Source organism: Triturus cristatus, chromosome 8 (assembly GCF_964204655.1).
Source record: "Triturus cristatus chromosome 8, aTriCri1.1, whole genome shotgun sequence".
Classification (NCBI taxonomy): domain Eukaryota; kingdom Metazoa; phylum Chordata; class Amphibia; order Caudata; family Salamandridae; genus Triturus; species Triturus cristatus.
This window is the reverse complement of record NC_140591.1, coordinates 385,832,683-385,845,109: the sequence shown is the minus strand read 5'-3', so window position 1 is coordinate 385,845,109 and position 12,427 is coordinate 385,832,683. Positions and strand designations below refer to the sequence as shown.

Below are 12,427 nucleotides of genomic sequence, written 5' to 3'. Positions count from 1 at the left end.
CAATTTATTACAGAGATGAATATTAGATGCAAATATTTAGAGCTGGATCTGTATTAATGATTCTGAAAACAATGAATGGTGTGTACCACAAAACTATAACTAATGTATATGCTGTCTATTTCACAGATTTATCTGTCGGCGATGAACAGCTGCTGGCTATCCTTAATAAAATAATCAAGTACTTCCAAATTAGGGTACGTTTTAAAAAATAGTACAGGTTTTTAAAATATTTTGACAGCATGGTATGATCGTTAGTCACTTTATGAAGATTATGTATATTGTGAAAAAGTTAATAGCCTGGTCATTTTGCTTTGAGTTTATTTTCATGTTGATGAGTGGTAAACTCAGTGTATACTTAATAAAAACTGTCCTACCTCAAATATCCTCTTTTAGTCAAAACGTTTGAAAAAACACTTTGTAATGAATAGTCATAATTATTGCAAATATAATCTTGTAATACCACCTGTTATGTTAAAAGTACTTATTAAGCGCGCGTAAACCAAACGGTTTCATGGCGCTGAGAATAAAAGAGGAGGCGGCATCCACAGGGCAGTTGGCTTACTCATATGCCTGAGAAAACAGCCTGGTCTTGAGTTGTTTTCTAAACTGAACATAAGAAGTTGCAGACCACAATTCCACAGGAAGCGAGTTCCAAAATTGTGGAGCTAAGACCGCGAATCTGATGCCCCCGTGTTTTTTACTTTTGAATGCTGAAGTAGTACGTGGGTTCAGATAGGAAGAACGCAGTTCCCGGGAAGGGATGTAGCGCTGAATCCTTGAAGAGATAACTGCCTATATTTGTAATGAATAAGTGACTAAATGAAGAAAACCTGTGTAATATCCCAGCACTAAAGATGATTTTAATTAGTGGCTTCCCGAGGTGCACATGAAGTAAAGGTCAATATTTTTAGAAACTTCAACAACACAGCCTGTCTATGATGTCAGTTAAGGAAATTTGGAGTATGAGTACTAGGCAAGAAAAGGATCATCCTCCAACACTGTTCTAGTAGACATGAGTCCTTAAACATTTCACTTATAGAGATCGTATGGAAAGCTAAGAGTTTAGTGAATCAGCTAGAGTCTCAAAATAATTTGTACCATTCTAATAGAGAGTTCCTTGCCAGCTATAGAGTGATTTGAAAAGTGTGCATTTCTGTGCTACAATTCACCAGATGGTTCTAAAGGCATAACTCTATTCAGTCTGCTATTTTTTTGCATAATGTGAAGTTGGATGATTCTTTACTAGAGAAGACCAAAGAAGTTGGAATTAGTATGGTCAACTGTAGCAAAATACGAGCTGTGACTATAGGTTTATGACAAGATAAGAAAAAGTGCAAGAAGATATTTCAAAGACTCTTCAAAAAGAATTGGTAAGTTTTGATAAGTTTAGCAGTTTCGAAAAGAAGTCAGAAGATGATCAAAAAGGATTTCACCTCTCCCCAATAGCTCTGAATATTAGGACAGTCCCACAAAACATGGAAGAAGGTGCCCCTGCCCCCACAGCACCTGATACAGTGCAATGAGGTTCTTTTTTCCATTTTTACAACAGTGGTGCTGGCGCAATAGGTTCTGTGTAGGATTTTCAGTTGGACCAATCAGAAACGGGAACGTATGGCAACTTCATTTGGGGATGCAGTTGCCGCTAACCATTACTCGTCATCTATGTGTCTGTGGTCCTCCTCCCATCTCTCTCTAAGTTTTGGTATATTCTCGGTGGAGTTATTGAATTTTTTTCGATATGTTAGGGAGATCGCCTTCTTTGGCATGTAGTCGTCAAGTAATCTGTCTTCTAATGTGGATGATTGAGGCAGGTCCCCTGTTAGCGGGATAGCTCGTGTCAGTGCATGACGTATTTGGTGGTAGCAAAATATTTCTGTGGGTGCTAACTGGTCTCGGGAGACATAAGCGTGATACCACTGGGGGTCTGATTGTATCTAGGAGTGGGCGTTACAAGAGATGTCCAATCGACTACGTTAGAGTAAGAGGCAGTGCATTGGCAACAGGACTGAACATGCAGGGATCCCAAGTGTCTTCTCATGAACCACAATGGCACCATTCAGCGCAACGGAGGAGGATTTTTCTGCAGGGCAGTGTAAACTTTAGCTAAGAGGCAGAGTCCCCAGCGCAGCCCAGATCTCTCCTGTCACTCTCAATGAACCATCTAACAAAGCCTATAGCTAGTCAACTCCTCAGGGTGCTCCTTCTGCCCACGGATCACCAGGCTGCTGGGGCACTTTATCAGCAGAAGGCGATGTGGTCTGGGTTTCATATAACTAGTGGAAAACCCTATCTAGTACACATTTTAACCTGAGGGAAGCAGGTTGTGCAGACCTGTGCTTCAAGGTCACACTGCATCTTTGTGTAAGATGAGGTTGTATGAATTCTCAGAGGTGCCTCATATATCTGAACTACTAACAGTCTTCAGAGTACATGTCTGCTCTGTGAGACTGGAAAAAGTATAAAATGACCACAAAATTGTTAATTGCGGTCCATTGAGGATTTAGTGAAATAAAAAAGAGTTTCGACTTCCCCATAAAAGATTACAATGTTCAGTTAGAATTCAGTTTTATTAGGCACACACTTCACAGGTAAAAGTGAAAAAAAAATCATGATGGATTAAAAAAAGGAAATGTAATGTTAGTGTGGGAATGAGGAAACGTTGATCTAACATATGTCTTTAACTCATTAATCTGCTTTCAAAATGAATGTTTCTTTGACCAGATGACTCTACATAATTGAGAGCCTCCTTTACTGGCAGAGAGATGAGCTCAAGGGCTGTAATGTAATACACAATTACTTTAGAATTCCATTTACCCCTGAGGAGATTCAGAAAAGCATATGTTTCTCTTATAGCAATTTCCCATTACTTTCCTGTAACTGATATCTCCTAGCAAAGACTGACATGTTTATTTATTTATTGCATTTCCAGAGGGCTTTCGAGTATGCATTGAGCAAACATGTTAAAAAGAAAATGATAGAACTACTCAAGAGAACTGAGAATACATTATATTATCAATGAGAAGAGATAGAGAAAGAATGGGATTCTTAAGGTGGGAGCAGAAAAAGTGTAATTATGGTCAGATCATATAGAAGAGGGACAAGTAGAGTAGTGGTGTTTAGAGACAAGTAGAGGAGCTTTGAAACCAATAATGGGCTTTTAGAGGGCTGGGATATGCGAGAAGAAATTGAGATGTGGAGCGAAGAATGTAGGGAGAAAGGAAGAGAAAGAGTAAAATGAAATAGGAATGTAATCCTCTGAGAGCTGAATAAAGGTGATACCATAAAAAAAAGGGGTTGCAGAGGTTGAATTGAAGCCATTATAGACATGCAAATGTGCATAAAAAGAGGAAGAGGGGAATGAAGGCTATAAAGTAGTCAAACAAGCAACTTTAATGACTGAGTGGAGATGAACGAAAACATAGGCTATGAGAATAACAACAAAAGATGAGTTGGACTATTCCAAGACATACCTTTCTTCTCAGATATATGATTTTGATTTTAAATCTTGAAGCTTATTTTGAGCACAATTCTCAATGAGAGTAGCCTTTTGCAAATGTAAAGTGGAAAAAGTATCACAAGGAGGATTGTAGAAGTCTAAAACATTTTCAGGATTAAAACACATTTTACTTATTTTTCTTTCATTAATTCATTTGTAAGAGAAGATTTATACATTTTTAGTTATATTATTTTTTGTTTTTCCTCTGACATCTACTACAAAGGAATCCTTCCTTATTTTGATAGAAATTCTGGAATTGTGGTTCTAGTTCATGCTCTATGTCTTGCATGTTCATTGTTACCAACCTTTGCAGCATGGGTGTGGTATTTTTACGAGCCATTTCAAAGTTGGTTATTTTGCATTTTGGCTTCAAAGTATTACTGCAGACAGACGTTCTTCTGTCTTTCACAAAATCACATTTAGACGTGCTCTCAAACTTGCTGCCATATTATGTGATTCTTTCTAATCGATATAGCCTATGTATATGATTCACTGAGGTACTAGTGGCATTCAACAAAACTGTGCAACAAGTTACTTGGGACTGGTTCTGGATTACTAGAAAGTTAATTCAACATGAGTACTGCGTTCTACTATACTGTGAAAGGTACCTCGTGTTAGGATCCCTGAGTGTGAATGTGAAAGAATTAGACGGTTTCTTCCAGTATTCACCTAAAATATGATACTGACATAATAAAAAATGAGGTGTAGGCATTAAAAGCTGCATTGTAACTTAATCATTTGCTTTACGGAAATAGAAAAACGTATACTTCTTATCTTGCAATCTGATATGTATTCTAACTGGCTGTACTGTGTTATGTGGTAGTCTTTGTAGAACCATATACATGCTTCAACTGCAGCCTCTTCCCTGCTGACTGTCCTCACCTTCTTAGAATAGGTGTGAGAACACCTTAATGAAGATGATCAGCAACCCTTACAAATGGCGTACCTGGGAGCTTGTGCAGATGTGTCACAAAGGGAAAATGCATAGCTTGAAGAGAGTACGTGGTAGTAGGGCTATTAACAAGCATACACTATCAGATTAAAGGGGTGAGGGTGTGGCCTAATGGCTAGAGCGGTCAACCTCAAAGCTGGGGAACCAGGTTCGAGTCTTGGTAGAGACCCTCAACATCCTGTGATTCTGGGCAAATCACAATCTCCCCATGCCTAACAAAATGAATGTGTTCATCTGTAACGCAACTGGTGCTCATGTAAAGTGCTCTGACACCTTCTGGTCAAGTTTGCGCTATATACAACTCCAACAAAAAAAAATGTTTTGAGAACTTAAATAGAGTGGGTCCACCAACTAGCTTCCACTTACTGCAATTCATAATGGGTTTCTGATCATCTTCATCAGGGGAATTCAATTTTGCATACTTTAAATCGTGAGTCACTGTATCTTCCAGAGGGCCCTGTGTTTGCAGAAGGACTCTGAGAAGCCCAGTGGACGAAACACGAATCCAACGTGACACATACACCATGTCTATGGAAAACAAGAATATATGGGAATAAGAAATGTAATTCTAAAGGGCATGAGGTAGCTGATTCACAAAGGATTGCAAGAGTTTTCAAAAGAGTACTTCTGTAGTAATTTTTTGTGAATATTCTTTCAAGCTTTTTTTGAATCAGACCCAAAACATCTCAAGTGAGAATAACATTAGAATATCCAGGATATATTAATTTACAATTAGTACAAATCCAAAGGACCATGGTCTTACTGCACCTATACTGTTAAGGAACTGGCAGCTTTTGAGCTAATTTACAAAGGTATGTAGGCGTACGTAAAAGAGTACTCCTGTGGTACTCCTTCCTGTACTCATAAATGCTTTTGAAAATCAGTCCCTGTATGCACAGCTTAAACCAAGAGTTGGTGCTGCAGTATGATATGTGTGAAAACAAACTGGAGTGACTCTGTTTAGTACCATTTCAAGGTGTGCATGCCTTTGGGAAGAAGCCAGTGAAGGACAAACGCAACTTGATATTTCCACATTAAAAAGACTTTCAGTAAAATGTATATTATTCCATTTCAGTTCGTCAGAGGCAGTGTCTTCAGGGAGATCCCACAGACCTCATACTGTAAGTAAATATGCAATTTGGTGAAAAGTGACACTAGAAATTTTTAAAACAGTTCGATAAAAAAGGACAAAAGTAGAAGTTTTTCATGTTTTAGTCAATAGGTGGTCTTCTTGGTAAGAATGCTACCCCGTCCATCATGTAACATTTTTCATTCTTTCAGATACAAGAATTATAAAAACCATCGTCGAGCCAAGCGTCAAAGTGATTAAAGAATTGAAGCCAATTGTCATCAAAGAAGGTAAAATGAGACAGAAAATGTCCTGTATTAAAAGACACAACTACCAATAGGTATCGGTTACACACATGCCGAGCCCGGATTCATCACTGAGTTATTCTAACAAAACAAATGATTCAGCATTTTGCTATAAATATTGCTTTTAATTGGACACGTTTTAATTACAAAACCATCTAATTTATATATGGGATCTAAATTCAGAAATATGCACATATATTAATATGTTTCCGCCACAGTTTGTGTCAGGTGTGACTAGCAAGGAAATACTTAAAAGGTGGCAGTGATTTCCAGATTACATCCATCAACGTTTTGAGAGCAGAGTCTACTGAATTTATTCTAATTTTAGTTCAGAGTCAAAGTTATGCCCCTAATCTGCAGGGTGTTTCTTTTGGGAAAAAACCTCTATGGTGTGTCCAGAATCTGTAAATTACAGCTATCACTGAATCAACATTGTGTAACATGGAACTGAAATCTGTCAGTCTGCCACCAACTAGCCAGCTGGGCCAGCATTCACCACTTAGGGTTGCCCTATGGCAGCCTGCAAGCCCAATTAAAGTTCCCTCCATTTTCAGCAGATATTTATTGCCAAAGTTCTTCCACTGATAGAGCTGGGGGCTTTCAGCAAAACAGATTGATTGGTAGGTTTTTTTTTACTTTTGTTTTTCAAAGCCAAAATCCCCAAGTGGTAGTTTGTTTTTCAAAAACAAAAACCACAGTTCTCCCAGCACCCTGGGACGTGTGAGCTGTTTTTATTCCTGATGCATTTACCCGTCCCAGGCATCAAAAAAAAGGGCAGACTGGAATGAAATCTAAGGTGCGATCTTAAGAAAAAGCAACCCCTGTGACATCCGTCTTACCAGCGGCTGAGGCCTTGTTATTTCCCAATTCTAGATGAGGTGAGTTAGGTGCATGATGGGTGAACCGGACATCTGTCAAGTTTCTTATGTATGCCTTCTTAGTGACTATTTCAAAATGAGGCCATAAGGAAAAATATGGTCTTAAAACGTGTGCACTAATAACAATTTTACATAACAACAAAATACCAGATGTTTTGATATACAAAAAAACAGAGGAAACCGGACTTACAAATCCATAGGGATCAGCTAGTGTTTGGTAGTGGATCTGTTTGGTATACATTTTGAATATCTGGGCTAACTTCATTAAATATGTAACCTTTCTGCAATAAAACAATTGCGAAGGAATATATGTTTGAACAGTAATTACAGTGGGTGTTTTTTTGCCAAGTCTGTAATTGACAGTGACCCCCTTGCCCTGTGGTTCCCTTTGCACTAAATGAACATATTAAAATGAGCTGAGTTACAATGCAAATTTTATTTTCATTCTAAAATTTAATCAAACAACAATTATTCATAAGGTGCCTGTGCAAGGATTAGTGCAAATACAGGCAGACTTTGATAAGTGAATACAGTGTGTTAAGAATATCAAAAAACTATTCATAACTGTCTGAACGTAAAACGATCACATGGTCACGATTTCAAACTATGACAGCAGCGTGATTTAAAACTGAGTAGGCCAGAAAGAAAAGATTTGTCATACAAGAGAGACAGAATAAGCAGAAACAAGTTCAGCCTATTTAACTTGTCAAATGACTCCACAGAGGTGTTGTAAACTGAATTAATTTTACCTACACGAATCTTCAGGAAAGGAAAATATGTGGATGGCGCTATCAAATCCTGACTTAAAAATGTTGGTTTATCGCAGCTAATGCTCCCTGACTAATGTTTAGAAAATGTAAAACTAGACTTTGATGATGTAAGCCACCTGCAAGAAGTGGAGACACATGGACTATGCTTGACAAATCCTTCCATATCTCCGCTGCACATAATGGTCGGTGTGGTATGCCCTGGACCTCATATATTGTTCTAAATACAGCTCCTTTTTTAGCAACCATTAAAGCCCACTCGCTCTTCACCTCGGAAGCATTACCATTAATTATGTCCTGAAGGACATAAAAACATGATCTTCTAATGTTCCGTTCATTGTTGAAATAGACAGAATGCCTGGGCTTTAGAGTTCCAGAGCATTCTTTGCCAATAGAAACCAAGGAGTCAAACTAGACACCCTCTTATCAGAATACTAACAGGCCACCATACCAGCACAATCAGCCATGCCTCTGCAATTCAATATACACAAGTTGCCTTTTCTGAACATTCTCCAGGAACATATTATATCCCAAGCATACACTATTGCACCAACTTTCCTTCCTACTGAGTGGGTAGCAGTAGGAAGAGTTTGCCATGGAGAAACGAAGGTGTGCATTGCCTTCCAAAATGGAGAGGTGGAAGATGAGCAGTCCCAGTCATTGGTTACACATTCAGGGTCCCGCTGCTTTAAAACAGCACTTGCTGAAAACACTAACATTGTCAGCCCTGTGATCGCATATCCCACAATGGTTGCAAACCTAGGTCTATGAACGTACAGTCGCATTAGTGTGCATCCTCAAATCCACCTTTTAACAAAAAAGATTCTTTTTCACTCATTTTTGGAGGCCATTACATATTTTTCCTGATTAGGCTTTGACACAGAACAAGGGGGGAATAACTTGCAAAGGTGAAAGAAAGGAAGAGAAAGGTGAAAAAAATATGACAATGAGAGAAAGCAGGAGCCTGCAGTAATGAGTGAGGGTGGGTTAGAGGCATGAGATGGAATCAAGACTACTCACTCTTGATATGTGACACGCCGACATTCGATAGAGCCGGTCACATGCTTCTTACCAAAACCATGAGGCCCAACACTTATTCTTTCATAAATTAAGCACTGCCTAGACTTCTTTGGGGAATTATCCTATATTTAAATACTTATTGTCAAACTGCTTTAGTGAGCTTCTTAAAAAATGATTTGTTAAAAAGTGTAAGAGTAATTCATCTGAAACCACCAAGGTGAACCAATCACCCACCGAGATTGTCCTACGACTGTCATAGGTTTTGAGGAGTACTCTAGGAAAGGTTTGTGTATTTCTGGAAGTGGTAAATTTGCACCCAAGCAATTTATGTATATTTTTGTGATTTGGAACCTCTGCCTCTCCTGCACTGGAATTTGTCTATTTTTCAGGCATTTCAAAAGTTTTATTACAGACACACATTTATGAAAATATTCAGTAATATAGACCATGCCACACAGTGAAATAGCCATATGCACTGCAAATTTGTAAAATGTAAGAATTACTTAAGCTGTCCATCAACCTTCCTACCAGTAAGTACGCACTCCCCCTTCAACGTGGTTTTAGCGTGCATAGAAAACTCACCTGTAAAAAGGTTATATTATTTCCAAAAGTCCTTATGCCGTTGTTATTATTTCAGAGAGACCAATTAAGCAGATCACGAAGGTGATTGAAGGCGGCCAGACTATTCGAAAAGTCATTCAAGGTAATTTATGATCATTTTTAAGCTTCTTGAATGAAATGTATCTATTTGTGCATTCTGGTGGAGCTGACTGAACCACTGTACAACTCAACAACAGATACGCACTAACATTCATTTCAGTAAAGATAAAAACATTTGTCAATAGTCATATAAGGTCACACTAACATAGAATAGAAGCATACCATCAAATGTGGTACAATTTGGCAAGGAGTGGTAGAAAAGGAGAATGAAAAGGGTTGTAGATATAATAAGGTACAACATGGCCAAATGAAGAGGGGAAGTGAGGATGTTATGAAGGAAATGAAGTTAGGGGTACAGAGAAACCATGAGAAGGGAGGAGAAAGCACAGAAGTAGGTAATATATTCTGAGAAGAAACGTGCTGAGAAAAAGCAAGACAGGCCAGAGTGGCGTGTTCAGTCAAAGAAACCTTAAACAGACTAAGGGGCATTTTCTCAAGCCCCTATCGCCACAGGAATGTCACTTTTTTCGATGTTCTCGTAATGATAGGGCCAGCGCCCTATTCCCAAACCTTATAAAAAATGCAGTTTTGTGATTTACATGTGTGCTGCATGAAGCAGCACACATGTAAGTTACCAAACAGCATTTTAGGTTTGTTTATTTGCAGGAAGGAACACCTTCCTGTACATAAACAAACCTCCCTGCTCGCAGACACCCTTGCACTCTGGTGCAAGGGTACCTGTGTTGGCGTTAAGTCGTGAGACTTAGCGCCGTCGCAGGGGGAAATGCCAGGCTGCACCACGTTCTTGAGAATAGGGTGCAGCCTGGCGTTTCCGAAGTGGCGGTGAGAGGCGTTAAGCCAAGGAGGCTAACACCTCTCACTGCCACTTCCTCGTGAATATGCCCCTAGATTTCTTTTTTTTGTCATTTAAAAACATTTTTCTGAAATGTTTTCTTTTTTTAGGTTATTAGCTTGAGAGAGACATTGAGGTATCCAAATTGCTGCAGGGATTTGGCTTGTTATTGTTTGTTATTGTGCTTCCTGACGCTTTTAATTGTAATTCAGCTATAAAAGTTACATCGCATCATATAGTATAAAACGAAATGATGTGGCTCAAATAAACTTGCCGTTAAGCACTGTAAAATCACTTACCCATTGCCGCTTATAATGAGGGTGAACATTGTTGTCCAAGTATTGTTCATTTCTATTTTGATTCTACATGCCATGTGTCCATAGCAGGTATCTAGACATCTACAACTTTTCTTATAATTCTCTTCATAGTGAAGCCAAATAACCTCTATATTTCATGCTGTTTTGCATTGTTTTTTCATTCCATACTGGTCCCTGCATACAACACTTGAAAGGGAAAGTTTAAATTTTTAAATCCATGCGCATTTGTTTAACACTAATGGTAAGGCAATTTTTTAACACTTGCTCAGGAATGTTTATGATCATATGGGATGGACTGGCTGCTTCTATTCAGATTGTTAACATGTAAACATGACATTAATTTGAGTTTTACTGAGAGCCAATAAAACAAAAGTTGTTAATATCATTGTAAGTGTGAATATATATCCCTTCAACGTATTCCTAAAATAAAAAAAATATTGAAACATTGGGATCTGGTGTGAACCAGGAATAAAGCTCGAGGAAATCTTCTTTACTACTGCCCACTATTATGGCCGTTTCCCTTATTTTTGTGTGCTGCATACCTTAAAAATAGCTTATGTTCTTGACAACATAAGGGTGTGATGTGACTAGCCATTGACAGCTAATGGAATATGCCCGGTACCAGAAGACAGATTTCAGGTTAGCATGCTGGACCATAAAAGAGATGATACCTTTCAGATATCAGTGCAATTTGGAGGACAGACAATAGATGCCAATAAGGTATACATATAAGAAGAATGATATAGGATAAATAATGTCTACAAGATATTTTGACAACACAGCTACAGCATTATGTCAAGGGACCTGGAATGATGCTAAAAAAATGGATGAAAATCCCTACGGAAAATACATGAAATGAGCACAGAGCTAAAGGAGCGGTATAATATACAATATAATTTAATCAGATATAGAAAAGGACCAAGGCGATCCCTATGTGTTCGGAAGTGAGGAAAAGGTCAGCTGCCAACCACAGCGCATACAGAGTCAATTCTAAGGATGTTGGCAAGATAGGTGGAAGGGGTATTCCTCATTTTCTTTTTAAACTATCATTGTGTGCTGATGCTATCTTCCCTTTCCGTAGCACATTAATATTACAGTGCCAAAAAAGTGCATACAACATTGAACAAGATAAAACTAAAGGAAAGACTAAATAGCATGATTAGATGTAAATTGAGATTTCAGAATTGATCATGAGATGTGTATAAACGATGGTATTCTATTGTATAGAAACTATTAAGAGACGAAACACATTAACAGGAAGCTGAAGTGAATTATTGTCCATGGGCATTAATATGTTTCAAGCTACACTGCTAAATCCCTTTATCATCAGCATTTACTGCAGCAGTAACCCCCAAACGCCCTCATTACAAGCTATCTCTTAATTCCAACCGGGCCAGTAACACCAGGGAACACTGCAAACCTCTTAACTTTCACACAGCTGAAATATCTGGGTGCAAAAGAGGAATATACTAAGGAATCAGACCTGGAATTTCTGATTCCCACAGTAATTTCCTATTTGTTAGTTGATCCTCAGTGGCCCTGTAAATGTGCCAGCATTTCTCCACTCCCCAGTGCTACTGATATCCCTAGTAACAGTTAATTCTGGAGAGGTATGAAAAATCTGGCACATTAACAGGGTCACTCATTTTGAAAGCCTAAGTAAAAAGTATAGGTAAATAAAAACAGATCACAATATTTTTTTTGCTTAAAATCATCACCAACAGTGACGGCCCGTGTAGGGCGTTTTACCGGGGCGGTGACGTGGCGCAGAGGAGGGGCAGGGTGGGGGGTTGCAAAAAGCGGCAAACGGCCGATTTCAGGTAAGTTACGAAAAAAATTAATAAAACGAATTTCGTTGTGCGCGCTGCATCGCATTTGGCGATGCAGCGCGCGCAACGAAATTCGTTTTATAAATTTTTTTCGTAACTTACCTGAAATCGTCCGTTTGCTACATTTTGCAACCCCCCACCCTGCCCCTCCTCTGCGCCACATCACCGCCCCGGTAAAACGCCCTACACAGGCCGTCACTGCTCACCAAATGAGACTGCACAAATAACTAAGGGGCATATTATCAAGACAGGCGATAAAATTATTTTAAAACTTTGATGTG

The 12,427-nt window shown here is 38.7% G+C and overlaps 1 protein-coding gene across 18 annotated transcripts in view; it reads left to right on the top strand.

Moving 5' to 3' along the window:
* The window catches only part of POSTN (periostin), a 161,137-nt gene that overhangs the window by 113,239 nt on the left and 35,471 nt on the right, over window positions 1-12,427 (top strand). For all 18 annotated transcript variants that reach the window (XM_085621745.1, XM_085621755.1, XM_085621752.1 and 15 more), the window contains exons 15-18: window positions 127-194; window positions 5,524-5,569; window positions 5,730-5,807; window positions 9,125-9,190. In XM_085621745.1, the coding sequence (XP_085477871.1) occupies window positions 127-194; window positions 5,524-5,569; window positions 5,730-5,807; window positions 9,125-9,190 (258 nt within the window). The remainder of the gene's footprint in view (window positions 1-126; window positions 195-5,523; window positions 5,570-5,729; window positions 5,808-9,124; window positions 9,191-12,427) is intronic.